This window comes from Diceros bicornis, chromosome 28, assembly GCF_020826845.1.
Source record: "Diceros bicornis minor isolate mBicDic1 chromosome 28, mDicBic1.mat.cur, whole genome shotgun sequence".
Taxonomy (NCBI): Eukaryota; Metazoa; Chordata; class Mammalia; order Perissodactyla; family Rhinocerotidae; genus Diceros; species Diceros bicornis.
The window spans coordinates 39,697,032-39,717,933 of NC_080767.1; the positions used below are offsets into that span (position 1 = coordinate 39,697,032).

Consider the following 20,902-nt stretch of genomic DNA (forward strand, 5'->3'; position numbering starts at 1 on the left):
TTTGTACATCAAGAAAATGATTTAATAAATACTTTTTTCTCTTCTTTTACAAATTCCAGTTTTTAAAATCCTATTTTACAAAATTCATGCCAATGTATGTGTTGATAGGGCTAGAGTAAAACTGTGAAACTTCTTCAGAACATTGTTACCAGGCTGACGCACAGGACGGCAGGCTTTGACACTGAGTCGTGGGGGTACCACTGACCTACGGGTGAAGATAAGGTCTGGCCCTGATGGAATAAATACAAGACGTAAGACATCTTATATAAGACACGCATTAACTGGCTAATCTATGCCATGCTGACCGTCCCCCGATCCTCCCAGGGCCTCCCTCACGAGAGAAGGGCTGTGGTTTCTAGGAATCTTAGGGACTTAAGTCTTCAGGGAAAGGCAGCACCGCTAGTTCTCACAGGGCCCCTCTGACAAGAACACGACGTCAACTCCAGGATCCACTCTGAGGCCCAGTCTTGTAAAGGCATAGTTTAAAAAAACTTTCTGGGAAGTCTTGTCATCCCTCAGTAAGCCTTTCTGGGTTTTTCTCTTTCACGGAGAGCGTTTTTAATTTTTTCCCACGGCCAAGGCTGGGCGCCGGTAGCTGACAGCGCTGCATGGCTGGCTCCCGGGCTCTGCGTGTTTGTTTTGCTTTTTGACCTTGGCAGTGCCAGCCTCCATCCCACTTGAGTATTCCGAACGCAAGATTTCAGCAAGGCGGTGTTTACTGTGGGTCTTCTTATGAAGGTCAGGCCTGAAGAACAGTAACAGCAGAGGGGAAAAGAAACTTTATTATTTTTTTCTTTCCTATTTGGCAAGAGGCTGATCGCAGCTGGTTCCGAGACTGTGGAACTGACATTTTTGTATTAACAGGAGTACAATCCCTTCAATGGCGCTTGTTTTGATATTCTATGCACCAGAAGATTAGATACGGCGCTGACAGATTTTCATAACGGTGGCAAAATATCATGGCATTTTAAAAAGTGAGGCTTTGTTCTGTGTTGTTTTCATGGAAAAAAAAAGAACGATACACACTCCTACTCTGATGGCAAATGAGGTGTATGATACAGCAGTTTGCCAAAGGATGGGGAAAACCCCACCTCAAAACTCAGCCACACTGAGTAGTGGAAGCGTGTTAGCAGTTCCCCGTAGCCCCATGCAGTTCAAAGCTACTGGCCTCCTCCCTGGACAGAGCGGCTGCCTGATGGGGCCAAACAGCGAGGGCTGGGGTGTCTGTCACAGACACCTCTTCACTGACTGCAGGGACTCTGGTAAATATCTCTGACCCCACACAACCCCAGCCCGGGGTGTGCTCGGGCAGACCAGTCAGTGTCCGCCCCGAGGCCAAAACCGCAGCTTTCTGCAGCCCACAACCCAGGGTGTGAGAGGGAGGTCTCTCCCTGTCCCCATCCACACGGAAAATGCCAAAGGCTGAAAATCAATTTCAGATGTTGAATCCTAGTAACTGTTTTCAAAAGACAGCAGCCTTACCATTTGATCAGAAGATCAGAGGAGGAAATTTGTAGAAGTTCAATCATACATGGGAAAAATGATTATGAAAACTGAAGAGTAAAATAATGTTTCTTAAGACAGGATTTTAACCAAAACAACAACAAACCGTCACCAGTAAATCCATATTGCCATGTTGGCAATTTCTTTAACACCGAAACGGCGTTGTCTTAGGGTAATACAATCTTGGGGTTCTTACAAAAGGCAGTGTTGCCCTCCACTACTTACATTTACAACATTTTCTTTGCTGTCATAATCAGAGGATACACTGGATTAAACTTGTGGTCAAAATAAATATAACAGAACTCCTTTAAAATGCAAGAATTAAAAACAAGACTATTGTGCTATTAGTGATCATGAAAGGCTGCAGAATCCTGTGAAGCCGTTATAACTAGGTTCACACAACCACACGTATCTATAAGCACAGTCCGCAGGGCAGGGTGCAAGCAACATGTGGCTGAACCCGTGTGACAGTCTACAGTGCTCCTCTACTGTGACACACAGGGAGGGACGCAACGCCAACCACTGCTAGGAAAAAAGAAGATTGGAGGCAAGGAGATAATTAGGACCCAGTATTTAAGGGCTAGGAGTTTATAACAAGCGTGTGTGTATGTGTCAGGGATAGGACTTGTGAGAAGATTACAAATACATAGGGAAGTACCTTCTGGCCTCTACATTGTCTCGTGTATTACCTTTCTCAACAAGGTAAGTGTGATTATCATCCTCATTTTACAGACAAGGAAGCTAAGACTCAAGGAGGAAAGTAACTTGCCCAAGACGATCCAGCGCATAAGAACAGAAGCCGAGATGCAAACACAGGTCAGATGGACTCAAAGCCCACGTTCTTCCCCCAAGGCTGCCCGTCCAGGATGGAACAATCAAGCGTGACAGGAAGGTCCACCAGGATCGAGGGTGACAAACGACCACAATTTGACATGGGCGAGTCCTCTGTGGTCTCACAGGAATGTTTTAGTGGGACGATAGGTGCAGATGACAGAGGTGTTAAGGAGTGAAGGAGAGAGAAGAGAGCTGAAGGGTGAAGGAGACGCCTGGCCTGGAACCTGGCTCTGTCACTTATTAGCTGAATGAACACAAGCTGAATGACTCAGCCTTTCTCTGCCTCAGTTTCCTCATCTGAAAAATGGGGAATGATACCTAGAACAAAGCTCATAAGGTTTTGTAAGGATTGAATAAAATAAGACATGTAAGGTGCTGGCTGGTGGCTGGCATGTGGATTTCAGTCAATCACAGTTTAAAATGAGGAAACGAGATCCAGAGACGCCAAGCGACTCCCCCAAGGCCACACAGCAGCCAGGACTGACTCCGGGCGCTGGACAGGTGGGCCAGGGCTCTTTCGACCACATCCCCCTCTCCCATAGAGCAGTGATTCTAACTCCTGGAGCTGTCCTGGGTGGACTGCGCTGGTGTCCTGGGGGAGGTCCGCACGGCAGGGGGCTGATGTGTGGTTTGGAAGCGCCAGGAGACAGGTCCCACAGTGAGCACTAATTTGCTCCAAACTGAAGGCTGCCAGTTCTTGTGCTTGTAGTTTATTTTTAGTTGGGTTACATGACAGACAGAGGGAAAAGGCTCTGACAGGAAGGAATGCTTTTTCTTCCCCCTTTTTGAAGCTAGGTATTCACAATGTGTATAATTTTAAATGTAACAACCTGAGTTTCAAAATATGCAAAATTTCAGTCAAAATATCCTCCCCAGCCTAAGTTCTACCACTTCAACGACTGCTCCTGCCACTGCTGAAGCAAAATAAATAACCAGAATCTTATTTGGGCGATTGATACACTAACTGCCGACAGAGCAAGCGCAGACTGCAGGGCGGCACACTTGGCCCAGGCCCTCGGCTGCGTGCCTGTGTCCTCGGACTGGTGGTCCAGTAGACAGCGGAAGAGATGGCGCAGAAGACTGCACCAACGTACGTGACACACAGGTAGACACACATGTCACTCGGGCCACTTCCGACAGACACAAGATCCGTCCCGTCCCAGACAAATGCAGCTGGTCTGGGGCAGCGGAAGGTAACCTCTGGGTAGGGGGTGTCGTGCCACACAGGCATACTTACTAAGGACCTTCAAGTCCACACTGCGCTAGAGGATGCCATTAGAAAGCAGGTCTTGAGATGGTCCTGCTTGCCCTGAGGTTATGATCTCAAAATTTCCTAGTTATTTTATGATTTTATTCCAGTCAATGTACTTTCGACTTGGGACCCAAAGCCAAACTCCCAGGCTCTTGGTGGTCCAGAGAGCAAGCACAGGTTCACACTTTCCAGACCCACACCCAGACTGCTTCCTTAGCGGGGAGAACCTCGGGTCAACCCTGTGGGGGTTTCCCCTGCTGTCACAGCAGCCACCCCAAGGGGACCCACCTTTCCCTCGGCCAGCTCACAGCCTGCTTTTCCTTTGTTCTAAGGCCCAGTGCTGAAAAGGCAAAGTACAGATGGGAAGATGAAATGTTCTAAACCCAAGCACACGATGAGCACATGTGGGCTCGATTCCTTCTCCCGCCAAGCTGCACTTCTCCCAGGAACCTGGCAACTTTCTTGCCTTTCTTGCCCTCCAAATACCCAAACCTCTCTCGAATGGGCTTCCTGAGTATCCACCAGAGTAATCCTCTAGTTACCAAGCAACAGATCAGTTTATCTAACCACAGGGAACACCCTTATAGTGAAGGCTGAATCACCCCCCTTGGTTCCCAGGCTGGATTACCCAGCAGGATAGGCAGATGCTACTTTCACTGCCAGTAAGGTGAAATCGCAGCCTAATTAGTAAACCAATATGCCTGCAGGATGACCACTGGAGAAGAGAGATCTCAGGACCTTCTCTTAATTCTACCAAGAAATTCACAGAACAATTCACAGAGGGTTAGCCATTCTAACACAGGCTTAGAAAAGTCTTCCTCATCCTAGGGTTTTAAAAATATTCAAGTGTATTTTCTTTTAGTCTGCTATTGCTTTAATTCCATCTAGATTTTATTTTGGTTTATGGTAGGATGTGCAGAATTTAACTATTTCTTCTCAAGAGTTACCCAGTTATCCAAGACAGTCACTGAACAATAAATCTTTTCCCCAAGGATTTGAAATGCACCTCCAGGACATTCCTTCAGACTTTTAGAACACTTCCTGCAGGCAATGTTTAAAGAGTAGATGATGATGATGATGATGATGATGATGATGATAACAACAGCCAACATTAATGGGTTCTACCAAATATATTAAAACAACATTTACGCAAACACCAATTACATAAATTGTTAATGGATTTAAATATACAACAGCTCACATCAAAGCCATTCAAACTGGCTACGCGACTTTAACAATTATGTTATCAACCCTTACAGGACACTGACTGTATGTCAGCTCCTGTTTTAAGCACTTGACAGGCATTTAACTCACTGACTTCTCCAACAACCCTATGAAACAGGCACTACTAGTCTCCCCACTTTACTGGTGAAGAAACTGAGGTGCGGAGAGGTTAATTAACACGTCCAGGGTCACAAACCAGTAATGGAGTCCAGGGTCACAAACCAGTAATGGAAGAGCCAGGATTTGAGCCCAGGAATTCTGACTCCACGACTTGAGCACTTAAACCACTGTGCTCTAAGTTTTTATCAAAATGAGGAACAAGTTCCTTGCCTGAAATATTTTGAATACAAAACAATGTTCATATTATCTCAAATCTCAAAGATTTTAGAACCCCTGATAAAGTGCATCTTAAAAGTAACAGCTGGGGGCCGGCCCCGTGGCTTAGTGGTTAAGAGCGCGCGCTCCGCTGCTGGCGGCCCAGGTTTGGATCCCGGGCATGCACCGACGCACCGCTTCTCCGGCCATGCTGGGGCCGCGTCCCACATGCAGCAACTGGAAGGATGTGCAGCTATGACATACAACTACTGGGGCTTTGGGGGGAAAAATAAATAAATAAAATCTTTTAAAAAAAAAAAAAAGTAACAGCTGGATAACTTAAAAAAGCAGTTTAAAAAAATCATATGATTTGTTCAATCTCATCATAGACACAAAAAAATCCATATATGCATATATGCAGAGAAAGTCTGAAGGATTTAGAAAATGTGAATCAAGGTTAACCTGGATTGTGGCTTCATGTTTTTTTTTTTTTTTTTGTGAGGAAGATCAGCCCTGAGCTAACACCCATGCCAATCCTCCTCTTTTTGCTGAGGAAGACAGGCCCTGAGCTAACATCCATTGCCAGTTCTCCTCCTTTTCTTTCCCTTTTTCTCCCCAAGGCCCCAGGATATAGTTGTATGTGGTAGTTGCACATTCTTCTAGTTGCTGTATGTGGGACGCGGCCTCAGTATGGCCGGACAAACGGTGCGTCGGTGCGCGCCCGGGATCCGAACCTGGGCCGCCAGTAGTAGAGTGCGCGCACTTAAGCGCTAAGCCACAGGTCCGGCCCTTACTAGGGGTTTTTAAGCTTTTCTCTATTTCTTGAATTTTTATAATGAACATGTATTATTTTTATAATCAGAAAAAAACCAGTATACTCATCTCAGGAAAAAAGTCACATGGTAGAATTTTGTCCCATGCTGAAATATCAAAGTAATTTTTACTTATCAAAAACCTCTTTGCCCTTGGCTTTCGGTTTGTTTGATTTTTGTGAGGGATTTTTCTCTTGGTATAATTAACACAGACAGATGGACAAACAGACAAAGGCCTGGTAAAGTGTATTTATTTCTCTAATCTGAAAGAGTCAGCTTGTAAGCAAATGACCCAGGGCCACGGTGAGGCCCCGAAGGACTCGGCAGCGGAAGCAAGCCTCCCAAGTGGAAGAAAAGCCTGGTTCTAAGTGATCGCAGTAGGAGACAGTGACGACATCAGACGGCACTACACTCTGCCTTGCTCTATGGATGAAGAAAAGGCAGCAAAGTCTGCACGGGGTTTTGGTGGCTCTCAGATTACAGAAGGAGTAACAAACAACTCCAGGGAGAATTTGACAAGCAGTCCCTTTGGTGCAACAAAGTAGTTCAGGTGAAGATTCAGCCAGCGTGCGATGGTAATTTAGAGACTGAAGGGAACACGCTGTCAAACCTCTTCCGGTCCCTGAAGGAAAAGGAACCATATCAAGACTTTTTAACCTTTGGATCCTACTCTGGCAGAGATGCACACTGGTGGGCTGACCATTTCAGGGATGCCTTCTTGGTGATTTCTGAGGATCAAACCAACTCTAGCTTTTGTAAAACTACCAGGGCCCCAGAAGACACCCCATTCCAGGCAAGCCTGCCGTGGCAGCAGATCTTACAGCAAAATTCCTGAGACAGGCTTTGTGGACACAGCAATCGATAAAAAGTGGGTCTCCACCTTACACCAAAGAACAAGATCCAGTGAAGAGCAGAAAAGAACTCCGAGCCCCAGGCCGAGGGCGGGCAGGCCACCAGGCCGCGCGGGTCCCAGGCAATCAGTCCACTGATGCCATGATGGATTTGCTGCCTGGAAAGGCAGGCGCAATGGAAGAGAGAACAGAGAGAACACTTGGAGATGGCCAATGTTTAAAAGTGAAGCGCTGAATCTGAATCCCAGAAAGGGATGGGAATTTTGAGATTATTTAGCCCAAGTGACAGAAACTTTTACAGAGGTTCTGTTGGGACTCAGGCATGGACATCACGTGGCAGGGTGGCAGTGGTGGGGAAGGGGGGGGAACCAGAATTCTGATGGCCCTCGTTGAAATCCCAGCTCTGCCCCTCCCCTAGCTGATGGCCTTGTAGAGTCAAGAGCCTTCTCCAGGCTTAGTTTCCTCACAGGTCGGAAAGGGCCTCCACACAGGTACCGGGCTAGTGTGGAGGAAAATGAACTAGAGCATGTTAGTGTGCTTTATAAACTTACATTCTCTGTGAAAATATTATGAATTCTTGTTAAGATGGAGAAATACAGGGTGGAAACGGAAATGGAAATTAAGTGTATCTGTAACTGGTATGATTTTATCCTGAAAATACTGACTGAGATTGATAAGCTCAGGACAGAATTCCAGCACCAAACCCTCTGGGCCTGTCCTGTTTGACACTATTATCGATGACTCGGATGACATTAGGAGGCATATTTATCACACGTGCAGATGAAAAGAAGCCTGCAGGGACAGCTAACACACTGGATGACAGAATACCCACAACACCCTAATAGGCCACAGGGATGGGCCTCAGCTAAAAGGTGATACTGAGCTGGGGCACACGCAAGGTCTTGCTCTTGGGTCAATGACGGTGGGTGGTCCGAACGATCAGGAGTGCAGGCAGGCAGGGATTTAGCTGCCAAGTTTCAACCTGAGCCAGAGGATGACCCAAATGCCAAGAATGTGAGAAGCTGCTACAGTGAAGACTGTGAACCTGGAACCAGGAGGCCTGGGTGCGAATCCCAGCCCCGCACACAAGGAGGGACAGCACGTGATGGCAGGGAGGACAAGAGGAGACAAGAGCCTGGCCGGTGCTGAGCGCCACATCAGTGGTAGCCATGATCCTTGCTCTTACCGTTAGCTGTACCAAGACACGTGATCGCCCTCCTATTTGCGCTGGTCAGTCTCTACTGGAAGTCTGGGTAGCGTTAGGAAGCAGATTTTCAAAAGAACCTAGGCTGAGAGAAGTCATCCAGACAATGGACTGTGCTGGAGGAGCAGGAGGTGCTGGGGCTGTAGGGCCCGGGACAGGCACCCGGGGCAAAGCTGGCCCCTCAGAGTGGGAGGGTCCTGGCACTGTCCCTCGAAGGCCGTGGCACTCACTCTTCAGGTTTGGCTAGGGTACCTACTGCTCCCAGTCCCAGTCTGTTCACTTACAAAAGGATTAAATGAACTAATGAATCAAAGTGCTTATCACAGTGCCCGCTGGGAAGGCACTCATTAAACGTTGACTGGTATTATTATGAAAAGTATGGAAAAGAGGAAAGGCAGAGGAGGTAAGGAGCTGTCATCAGGTATCTGACACATGTCGTGTGGACCAGGGATCCCTTTGATCAATGATATCAACATCTTGTAGTTTTATGTTTGCAAATAACGCACATTCAGCATTTGGATCTCACAGAGACCAGAGTAGAAACAGACCAAGGGTGGGAAGTGAAAAGTAGCCCCTTTGGGCTTATTTTCAGGAGCTCTAACAGAGAGCAGGGTCCACTCCGGAGGCAGCGAGCCCCCCGCTGCTGGGAGCGCTGAAGCCGAGGCCTTACAGATGACCGAGGAGCGATGCGACTGACAGGAAAGGGTCGGGCCAGGCTGGGAGCCTTCAGGGAAGAGTCCATGACACTTTTGCCTTTTATTTACAGACTCAGAGAGAGGAAGTGGGACAAGGTAGAGGAAAAGCATGTACTGAACAACCTCTCTAACTAAGCACATCATGGTGCCAGGTGCTACGTGTTCATTATCTTTGCCCACACCCACACAACCCTATGGGACCCCCAGCTTACAGCTAAGCTGTTCTGACTGCCAGGGTTGGGCTCAAGTTTGAGAATGTCTGACCTCATGCCCAGGCTTCTTCCACTGCACACTTCTACCTCTAGATGTGGAAGAAAACAAGAGAAAAAGTCGGATCCAGATTTTGCCGCAATCATCTCTTCTCAAAGATCTTTTGAGACAACTGCCCCATGAACATCAAGATACTACAACCCACTCCAGGGTTTGCTACTTTGATGGTTTCAAATCAAATTCTTCCATATACACAACCAAAATATCTCCTGCCTTAAGTCTATTTCTTCAGTTACATAATTATCTGTTCACATAAAAAAAACACCCTTAACAGGGTTCATATACTTGTTTTTGCCCAAAACTGATTCTAGAAACCAGAAGCTTCCAAAAGGGATATGCAAGGAAGCAGACAAGTGCTAGGAATGTTGGCTCCGCGGTCTCTCAGACTTGGGGCCACGTGACCGGGCACACCCATTTCCTCACGGGTTACCGGAGACCCTGCCTTGGTCACAGGGACCTGGTGAGGTCTCGATGAGATAACACGGTGGACTCAGCACAGCCGAGGGCACACATAAGCCCTCAAGAGAGATGCTGCTGCCACCAAAGAACTTAAAACTAACAGGCAAAGAGTCACACACTGTCTCTCCAGGATGTCGGTTCTCAAACCGCATCCCTTTTCTTGGCTAGTAAGTAGTTAAGACATTACTCTATGTTTTGGACTGTTGCTATAACACCAGGACAAGAATGAAGATGACATTTGCTAAAGACCTAGAGTCATTTCGTATAGGTCCTATCAAGATGGAAAGGTTGTGGCATCATTCAAGTAGAGAGAGTGTGGAGGGGCTGGGGATGGGACAGATGAGAGGAGGAGAGAGTGAGTAGCTGGCAGTTGGAGGGGTTTAGGATGACTAAAACTAAACCGTGTGTAGCAAGGGGGGAGCTGGGGTCAGCTCTTTCTTGATTTCTCAAATGGTATGAACCAGAAGAGCTCCAAGCAAGGACGACCTAATGAAGGGCTGGGTATTCTCCTGTTGCATGCAGCCTCATCTGGTGTCTGCCGATTCGTCCTGGCCAGCCACATCTCCTAATTCCAGCGCTTGGAAGGCTCCTACAGCGAATGTGACCGTCTCCAGCATCCTCCCAGGAGAGGCTGGCTGGGTTCCTGTTCTTTGTTGTCAGCCCTGACTGCTTGACTGAAAGCACACCCTGTGGTTCCCGCTGTCTGCAGGTGACCCAGGTGTGGAGGAAGCACAGGGTCACTGTGAAATCCCTCTAATCGCCTCATTATCCGGGTGGGGATGAGGGTGTGTTTATTCCACGAGGAGGCAGAGAGCTGGTAATTGCATGGCGTCAGATAGAAAAAAATCATGGTAGAAGCCAAAGGCCAAATGTAAAAAGCTGCGTGTGCACAGCTGTAATTAAACCAGAGCCCTGAAAGGCAGGGCCCACAGCACCTGACCACAGAGAGAAGGGAAGGGAATTAAAACCGGATGTGCTGAGAGGGCAAGGGGGCGAGCCCTCCACTGGGGCCTGGGCCTCCACGGTGCAATCCATTTGGAGCTGCCTGTGAACGCAACGGGGTGAACGCAATAACCAACAAGGAACTCATTTGACACATAGTCCCTGAGTGACTGACTACTCTGTGCCAGGTGTTCTCCAACCAGAAGAGACCTAGCCACTTTTCACAGCATTCTTCCTGTCCCTTGTCCCAGTCTGGACACTTCTCAGTACAAATGTCCCAAAGAGATAATCCAGTGTGGACTTCAAAGTCACCCATTGTCTCCCTTGGCAGAGAGGCCAGCAGAATATGCTCTTGTCTACAATCTGTGCAGCTCACCCAGCTTCTACGTTAAATTATTAACTAATCTGAACTTATCTTTAAACCATAGGTACACTTAGCTAGCACCATACTGCCCTCCTGTGTTAAGAAAGACACCCCATCACCTGCTCCAGGGATCACAATTTCAGGTTCCCAGAGGTTGAACCTGGGTCTAGATTTTTGAGATTCAGTAGTCAAGTTCGTGATTACCTCCATCTTACTCTTCCTGACTTCAGACTCTACTGAACCAAGGTCTCCTAGGTTGAGGCCTGGGCAAAGGTATTTTTATACAGCTCTTGGGTAGATTCTGTTCCCCAATTCCACAGGACACGCACATCTGTCCTCACAGCTACTACCGGTGGTCCTAGCTGTTTCCTTCTGGTCTTCAGATTGAGGTCAAGTGATCTGACCCTCCCTCCGGACATCTGCTCTGGCCTTGTCTAGGTGAGGTGGAGACCCCGATCCTGAACCCGTTCACCTCCACGTTCCGCGTGCTGATCCCCATGCCTCCTCCACCCTCGAAGTCAGGGAAACAGAGAAAGAGGCCCAGTCCTTCTGGGGACTGCTATTTTGCCCAGAGAAAGGTGATCCCACGCTTGTTTGCTCAGGACTGACTGAGGAGTGGAACAGGAACCCTGAAAGGCAAGTGCCCCACCTGGCAGGATCTGGGTTTGCTGGGTTCACCAAACAATTAAGAGGCATTTACCTCTTTTTCATGTCAGAACAATCTCCTTTTTCCTTCTTTCCCTTTATGCTCCTCCTCTCAGAATTACAGAATGCTTTCAGTTTTCATTCATATATTCGAAAATACTTCCTGAGCACCTACTATGTCTCAGGTTCTATGGAAGGTGCTGGGGACGTGATGAGAAAAAGCAGACAGGGTTTCCACTCTGAGCTACACTCAAGAGCAGGAGACAGACACGAACCACACATACAAACAGCAACACAAGCAGATGTTAAACTGCTGAGAAGGCAGTGTAGGGTGAGGGGAGAGGGGTGGGGTGTCCCCTGAGCAGGCGGGTCAGAAGACTGCCTCACATGGGCCGGCCCCATGGCTTAGCGGTTAAGTGCGCGCGCTCCGTTACTGGCAGCCCGGGTTCGGATCCCGGGTGCGCACCGACGCACCGCTTCTCCAGCCATGCTGAGGCCGCGTCCCACATACAGCAACTAGAAGGATGTGCAACTATGACATATAACTATCTACTGGGGCTTTGGGGAAAAAAAAAGGAGGAGGATTGGCAATAGATGTTAGCTCAGAGCCGGTCTTCCTCAGCAAAAAAAAAGAGGAGGATTAGCATGGATGTTAGCTCAGGGCTGATCTTCCTCACACACACACAAAATAAATAAATAAATAAAAAATAAAAATCAATATCTTTTTAAAAAGAAAAAAAGAAGAAGACTGCCTCACAGAAGGGACGGGGCTCCAAAGATGAAGAGGAGCGGGGAGAAGCCCAGGCCCATGGCACGCTGGGACAAAGGCCCTGAGGAGAGAACAGGGAAAATGGTGGTGCCAGATGAGGCGGAGAGGGCAGCAGGGCCTTGGAAGGAGGGGTTTGTTGTTGTCATTTGTTTTCATCGTTAGAGCAATGAGACGTCACCAGAAGTTTTGAAGCAAGGGCTAAATGGGTGAGGAGTGCGGTGGCTCTGCTGTCTGCGGAGTACAAGTCGGAGGGGAGCAGAGCGGCTGCAGAAGACTCAGCAGCAGACTGTTCTGGAAGTTCAGATGAAGGTGAGGGGCCGAGAGCTGCCATTCATGAACACAGGGTCTGGGAAGCTAAGGGAAGAGACCCATTCAAGGAGGCCAGAGGGATCGACAGTGTTGAACACTGCTCCAAGATGGAGGAAGGAGAACAGACTCGGGTGCAGTGCGTTTACACGGAGACACCCCCACGTTTCCAAGTGTGGCTCTGTCCAGCCTCTGATCTCACGTTTGGCCAATCTGTCTTTTTACAGAATCATAATTGGCTCAATGAAATCGAGTAAATTTTCACAGTGGGCAAGATTCCAGGTTTGCCTTCAGCTAATTAAGTGATATTAGGGAGGTTGTAAATGCCACATAAAAATTGGCAGGCAAGCTGCTCCTAATGATGAGAATATTGCTTTACAGGGAGATGCAGCTGCAGCTTCTTAATGCTAGTCTTGGGGGGAACTGGTTCCATGTTTTCAAGGTTGTTCCTCAAAAGAAAAGTTCAAGGGTGCTAAAAGGTTGACAGTTAACTACACTTTCATGCTCTGTCCCAGGGATACTCATAAGCATAATGAAGGCCGGGGGAAAGAACCAGTATGACTGTCATTGTTCTCCTTCTCAACAAGTGCTCCCGTGCAGTCACGTTCCAGACACTGCGTCAATGCTTTATCCTCATCATCTGGTTTGATCCCATGACAACACTGTGAGGCTCCAGCGCCCCCATCTGAGAGGCAAGGGGACAGAGGCAGAGAGGCTGAGTCGCTTGTCCAAGGGAACACAGATGACAAACGATTCAATCTAGATGCCTGGGTGACTCGAACTCAGACTTTTTTTTTTTTGGTGAGGAAGATGGTTCCTGAGCTAACATCTGTGCCAGTCTTCCTCTATTTTGTATATGGGACACCGCCACAGCATGGCTTGAGCGATGTGTAGGTCCACGCCTGGGATCCAAACCCATGAACCCCGGGCCACCAAAGCACAGCACATGAACTTAACAACCACGCCACTGAGCTGGCCCCTTAAACTCAGACTCTTAACCACCATGCGCCATTCCCCATAGTTGGTGTTTAAGAAACAAAGGGAGAGGCAAGGGAGACGGCTAGTGGGGGTGTAATCTTCTCAAACTAGAGGACCATTCAACATAGCAACTCCTATTTGTTATTTAACAATTATTGAATGAGTGAGAGTGAGAATCAGAGAGTGACACAGCAAAGGCCTTCAAAGATGAAAAATGTCCAAAAAACGGAGCTTTGCAAAGTCTCTAATTTGAACTTTAGTGACAAAGCATTTGTGATAATTCAGATGAGAAAAGCAAGTATGATCTCCACAAGGATGTGTACTTATTTTAGAGAATACGCTCTATCTAGAACTTTGGAAGCAACAGAGGTTAAAGAAATGCTTCGTGGTGCCTGAGGGTGTGGTGGTTCCGATGGGAGGCCAGAGCCAGGGGAGCCAGCCTCACATGCCCTTTTATTACTGATCCCGCCTGCTGAGCACACTCAGATCCAGTGAGTAGTAAGAGATAAGAGATCCCTAATTTCACATTATTTACCTGCTTGATAAAATCAGGAACTACCAGGTAACACTTTAGCTAGGCTGGTTTGAGAAAATTTATACAAATAAAATAAAACTGTATTTCTTTTCAGAATAGTCAACAATTCAGATTGTTGATCTACTAATTTTAAAAGAATGGAGCTGAGAACAGGGGAGCAAAATTACTGAATTACTGATAAAGATGTCCCAGATGTTTCTAGGCACTAAGAACAACATCAGAAAGGCACAGATGGCAGAAGCCAGGGTAAGACCAGTCTTAGGTAGCTACAAACTAAATTGTTTGGGGAAAAGTAGTGCTTTTTATAATTATTGCACATAATTCACATGAGATAGGGTAGTTCATATTGTCTGTCACATTGTCAGAATTACACCAAGACTTTAAGGCACATTAGTTTCTATATTCTTGGGCCATCCTTCTTCACAGAGTGTCAGAGAGATGAGGAATCACAGTCCCCCTCGGCATGCTTGCTCACTGTTCCTGGACACGTTCTCCTCATATGTGTGACGGCCTAGACAGACAGACACCTGGCAAATAATACAACTCTGCCCTTTCATAGCAGACACTGCTGAGTCTCAGTATCTCCTGAGAAGACGGAAATTTTGGAAGGTATGCTACCTTTGCTTCTCAGGAACTGCTGAGTCTACCAGCTTCAAAATAAGAGCTGCATTTCACTGGAGGAAAATGCTGTGTACGTGACGGATGTTGCTAAGGGGCCATTCAATATTTTACCAATAGCACCAACTCTCTGTGTACATGTATATGTAGATGTTGGGGTGGGGGGCTGTTTTGACAGGTTTGTGTGTAGGTGTCAGAAGAGTTTTTGTGACTATGACTGTATTTGTGTGCAGGGGGAAGACCTTTAGTGTTCCTTTTCAGAACTGAGCCCTGAAAAAGTAGACAGAGACCTGGTGATTAAGTTCTCATTTGGGGACATTAACTATTTATTTTCCTTTTCTGAAAAGTGGTCAGGTAAAGGAATAAACGCATACAGACAAGATAAAATTCCCCTTGTCATTTGCATGGAAAAGCCTAATAGTCTCCTAACCTAACCTGCCCTTGCTTCCCATTTCAACACCTGGTTGAACTCCGTGTTTGGCACATGACAGGTGAGACAGGATTTTGCTTACTGTCTGATGGATTTGGTTTGCAGATATCAGAGGTTTGCATATGACATATAATTATTCTAGGCAGTAAACACCATAAAATGGAATGCAGAATAATTTAGAGAATTTGGTGCTATTATTTTATCCACCCATACAAAACATAAGGAACCCATTCTCTTTCTTGACAGATGGATTTCAGAGGAGACGCCTCAGCCCCGAACAATCATCGTGGCCACAGCATAACTCTCCGCACTTTGTGGGGTTTAATGGACTTTTCTTTCCAGTCCTCAAAAAGCAGCAACTGGTATTTGCTTGAGCCCTGACTGAGGTGTGGAAAATCTGTCCAGTTTTCTCTGCCACTTACCCTGACCACAATTATGTACGGTCCATGTGCAGATTAGCTGCAAAGTCATTCTTCCTCCAGGAGCGACAAGATTTGTCCAAATAAAAAAAGGTACCTACTGTATCCTTGAGTGCCCGTCTGCGTTAGCAAGGCAGGGGTGGGGTGGGAGGACGTAAGGAGAGTGGGGAGAAATGCCTTCAAAAGAAGGGCATAACAACGGAAGAAGTAGCTATAACAGAGTGGTGACACGGCAAGAACAGAGAGCGGCATTGTCACGGGCAGAGTAATCCTGTGACACACTGCTGTCACTCACCACCCGGCTCCCTGCCGCGCCAGCCAGACATCAAAGGCTGCCCCATACCATCTTACATGCTCTTTATCGGCTAATCAGCCCATTCTTCCCTAAATAAAGCCCTGTTAAATCCCCTGCTCACAGGGGTATAGTAGTCCTGGTGCCCATCTGCTGGCGAGGGTCAGCTGAAGCAGGAGGCAGCGGCCTGCTCTCTCCCTAGTGGCTTCTCAAGGTAAGGACAATGCTGGCTCCAAGTCCCCCTCCCAACTGCTTCCCTGCCCCGCCGCTCTGCTTTCCAGGATCTGGGTAAGAGCTGAGGACAACCCAGTCTGAAGAGCTGCTATCTGGATTAACACTTGCTAATGAAATTCCCAGTCATAAAGGTAGATCATCTGCTAACAATAAAATATTGGGATTGCATTTATTTACAGGGAGAGGAATCAACAAAATATGCGTTTTTATCAGTAACCATCTGGTAAGTCTACTCTTACCTTCTCAAAGTGTCAACACTTTAGAGATGGTGACAGCATGGTCAGCCTTCCAGATTCTAGGAGGCCACTCTCACACCTGACTGCAAGACTCACAGTTTTGTCACATACTCAGAATCGAAGCTAACACGCACAGATATTAGCTACCCCAAATCCAAAGACAAGAATCTAACTCGGGAGCATGGCAGCCCCAAATCCTGGAACAGCCATCACGCCTGGGAGTAGATCTGAGGTGTCCCCTCCCTCTGGGAGGACGTGGCTCTAGCAGTGGGCAGGCAGAGAAGTCTCTGGCTACAGCCCCACCCAGGACAGGTAATGTGCGGAGGCAGGCAGCACCCTGCACCTCAAAACTGCCTGGAAGAAACCAGAGCTAGACGTGGCTTGCTTTCATCCGGGCATTACGCGACAGCAGCATGTGGAAAAACAGCTGCCTCGCACATACTGGAGTACTGTCCTATACGAGAGGTATCAATACAATAGAAAAACCAAGCATCTTAAAAATTCCAAAGTTGAAATCAGAACTAGGTAAAATTTTATCCATTATAAAGAACCCTGTAGATGCCAAGTCCTGGACAGATCAAGTTGAATGTTCTGGAATCTTAACTCACCTGGTTTCTAGTTCTCTGTCCTAAGCACTTCATCGGTATGGCCCCTTATGGTTCAAAAGGCATATTCACATGCATCACCTAATTTTGATTCCCAAAACAATCTCGCAAAGTAGCTAAAAAAAGTAGATTTCTTCTCTCTTTTGTAGCTGAGGAAACTGAGGCTCTGAGAAGTGAAGCAAAGATATGGTCCAAAGCTCACATTAGGCTGCAGCTGGCAGTGAAGTCCAAGTTCCCTGACTCCAACACCAATAGTCATTTCCCTACACTGGGCGGTCCTTCTCCCTTTGTCACTTCACACCAGAGAGACTGGGCCCTGACGAGGTTGATGATGTAATCAACACTCCTCAGTGAATGAACAAGATGAACATTGTGCTGGAACGTGAGTATTGCCTACAGATTCTCTGAGACAGGGCAAGTACATGTTGACATTTGTAATCAATGTGCAAAAAGAAGGATCTACAATGCAAAGTAACTGTCTAGAGCATTCAAGGGTTCTTTGTACCCCCAAACATTTGCTCAGTGTATCCTTGCCACCTACACGTTGCATAAGCAGTAACGTCAATCTATCCCAAAATTCCCTATAAAAGCAGCTCATGGTATTCAAAATACTCTAGTTCCTGTGAGGGGCTGGGTCTGGTACTACAAGATCATCCTGTCTTTGAGGAGAGAAAGAAGACCTTTTACAAATGTATTTTGCTGAGGGAAATCATCTCAGGACCTCCTGAAATTGTGAAGATGGACTCAGAGCCCAGCATCCAACCCCCAGGACAACACTGCTCGCTCTGACTCTCCTCTCACTAGGACCTCTGGACAGTTCTGAACATGCTTTTTGAGGGAGGTGGGTGAGAGGAGGAGGGGAGGAGTCCACTGCGCTTGCCTCTACGAGTGCTCAGCACTAGAGACGTGTGTCAGCATCAAGGAGAGCAACATGCAGTGCTGGGAGATCCCAGCCAGGCCCCCGGAGCCAGCCTGGCCGGCAAAGCTGGGGCTTGCAGGCAGCCCCTCCCATCTCACCAGGTCACGGTATGTCACCAGGGCTTATTTCATGGAACACACCAGAAGTCTTCGTACAAGTCCCAGAAGCTTTCCACAGCACATCTGAAGCTCCAACTGTGGCAAATCCCAAGTGACTCTACTGGTGGGCAGTGAAGACAACCCAACAGGCTTGTCTGCTGCCCCAATAATCCCCACTACCTCTGGTCCCGACAGAAGACACCACTGAATTTCTGCAGCTGCCTTAAAAACATTCAGATTGGATATTTTTCCCATTGTTCGAAGCACTTATTATATGGAGAGAAGGGCAGAAACTGGTGATAATTTACCAGAAAAACCAAAGTTGGAAGAGTTTGCACTGAGCACACAGCAGCCTACCGTATCATCTTACTCTGCTAATCTGAACAGGGCTCTCTACATCCACCTGACTTTCAGCCATTTGTCACAGGACAAATTCAGCTAGTCTTACCTTTTCAGGTTTGCTTTCCTCTTCTTTATAGCTGAGACACTAAGATTTTTGGGGGCATCTCTTAGCCCGAAGCTCTTAGCCACATGCCCAAGGTGAAGCGAGCGCACATGGAAGATGTGCTTCAGCTCCCGGGGGTAGGTTGCATAGGCCCGGATGAAGGACTGCAGAGCTGAAAGAAAAATGAGGGAGACGGAGGCTGTCAGGATGGGGTCTCAGAGCACCACTTCTGCCCAGCCTCATGGCGTCCTGCAGTTTATCTCGCCAAGCAATGGCAGACACACAACCAGGACAGCACAACATACATGCACATTTGAAATCTATATTTGTGTATTTTTTCTTAATTCCTCAAAAAAAACCCCTATAGGCCACAATTATCACTTGAATAAACCCAATATAATTTCAGATTTTACTGTGTAGCAGGGGTCCCGTTTTCTTTTTCATTATAGTCTTGGGGCCTAGCACAGTACCTGGCACACAGCGGGCATTTGATAAATGTTCACTGTATAAACAAATGAAAGTGAGAATGAAGAAACTAAGACATGATTAATGTATGATATCATTTTCTCATGAAAAATGAAATCATTAGATTTTTATATTAGACAAATTTTTTCCTAATTAAATTTTATTTTTTGAATAGTTAATACATGCAAATGTTACAAAATTCAAAAGGTTCAAAAGGCTTTACTATGATTGCCATTATGTTTATTATTACTATATGATATTACTATAATAACCTCCACCACACACCCCATCTCCAGCTCCCCCATGCAGAGGAATCACTGATCCCAGGTCTTCGTGTACTCATGGGATTTTAAAACCAAATTCATTCTAAAGTATCCAGGATTGACCGATACAGTGCTTCTTACGCATTCAAAGAATGCATAAAAAAGGAAATGAAAACAGAATTTTAAAAAGGATAAAGAAAATTATTAAATTTCTAAAATAGTCCATAAAACAGTTCTTCCCTTGAGGATTGCCAACAGTTTAGAGATGTTCATCAGACATTCTATCATGAAAGTTTCATTCCTACTTTAAAGAAAAAGGTCCCTGGTTCTAGATGCCGGCACTGGCCAGAGAAACACCAGACCTGCTTCCCAGGAGGGTAGATCTGTTGCTACACCTTAACTCGGCATTCCTTTGAGGAAAGATTTTCCCATACCTGGTTGCCCTTGAGTATCTTGCCATAACAATGAAAATCAAGTGTCTGCCCTTTTCTCACTCCAACAGGGCAGGACGGATTGTTCTGAAAAGCACTCCCATCCCCATCCCTGCTTAACTGACTTCCCAGCCCTGCTCTTCTGCCAGCCAAGCCAGAGCCCAGCACTGCACCGGCTGATGGAAGCAGGCACTAAACACCAGCCTCTCTCGCCCTTGCTTGTTGAGCCACTGGACTGGTAAGTTTGCCCACAGCTTAAACATAATATCCCAGCAGCACCTGGAGATTGGCGTTTATGAACAGTAATAAAAAGTGTCATTTTAGCAGATCAGCTCCTGGAAGGATCCTGGGAATCCATCAAAGCTCTATTTACTGAGCAAAGTGAACTCCTTTTCCCAATCGATGAGAAATAATAACCAAGGCAACTTCTCTGCACCCCTCACTTAAATCTCTGCTTACTCTCTTTTTTAATAACTGGGGACTATCTTTTTCAAGGAAAATCTTTAAGATTTCAAATGGTCTGTGCTGTCTGGAGGGTTCTGACACCAGGCTTCTAGGCACAGAGCTCCATATTCAAGTCCTCAGAGAGGAAAACCACACAACTACCATGGCCCAGGAGACTCAGGCCTTCTCTCCCTCCCTTTCTCTCCTCAACCCCCAACATTTACTCTGGTCTAAAAAAGCAGACTGAAACCATGCCATGCCAAGCCAAGCCAAGCCAAGCCAAGCCAAGCCAAACCAGAGTTTGCAGTTTTAAAATCTCAGTTACCCAAATGCTGGCCCAGACCTCCTTGTTCACACCACTCTTCTGCTTAAGCAGATTAGCTCGCCGGCCTCCGCCCCACACACCCCTCTTCCTCCTCTTCTCTCCACCACTCCTAAGAGTTGATGACTGGAGAGCCTCTGTCCCAGGAGACGCAGGTGCCCAGCTAACAGTTTTACAGGGATAATGAGTTTGCCAAGAAATGGCAGAAGTGTTTTCTCCCTCGACGACTGGTCAGGCAGCATTTCACACTGCATATTTTTACTAAATCTCCTTGTCCTCAAGGCTCCTGTCTCACTGGGGACAGCGACAGTTGGTTGTCCTCACATACTTGCATGGACTCCCATTTTTGGATGATTCAGAGAAGCAGGAATTTCAGAGGCAGCAGCAGCTGTTTATAGGACCTTCCAAGGGGCAGGAAGCGGCTCATGTTGGCAGTGTCAAGAATGTGTAGAAGGAATAGGGGCTGTGGGGACAAGCCAAGCGGAAAATAGAGAAGTAATAAAAGTAGATATTTATTTGGGATGATGGATGAAGCTACACCAATTAGAGTGAGCACTCTGTAGTCACTGATTCCTATTTCACAGCTGTAATGTAGATGAATTAAGGGCTATCTACTTTAAAATACCCTACAGGGACATTTTGTCCTTTTTCATAAGAGCAAATTTATTCTTGGACATCTTATGGATGAAGCTTAGGATCAAGGAGGTAGAAAGGAGCAAAACT

The 20,902-nt window shown here is 46.8% G+C and overlaps 1 protein-coding gene across 1 annotated transcript in view; it reads right to left on the reverse strand.

The window, feature by feature from the left end:
- DDX31 (DEAD-box helicase 31) overlaps window positions 1–20,902 on the reverse strand; it is a 78,370-nt gene continuing 57,468 nt past the window's right edge. The window contains exons 19-20 of the mRNA XM_058524364.1: window positions 18,258–18,426; window positions 1–745 (exon numbers count right to left, since the gene is read on the reverse strand). Of these exons, the coding sequence (XP_058380347.1) occupies window positions 559–745; window positions 18,258–18,426 (356 nt within the window). The 3' untranslated portion in view covers window positions 1–558. The remainder of the gene's footprint in view (window positions 746–18,257; window positions 18,427–20,902) is intronic.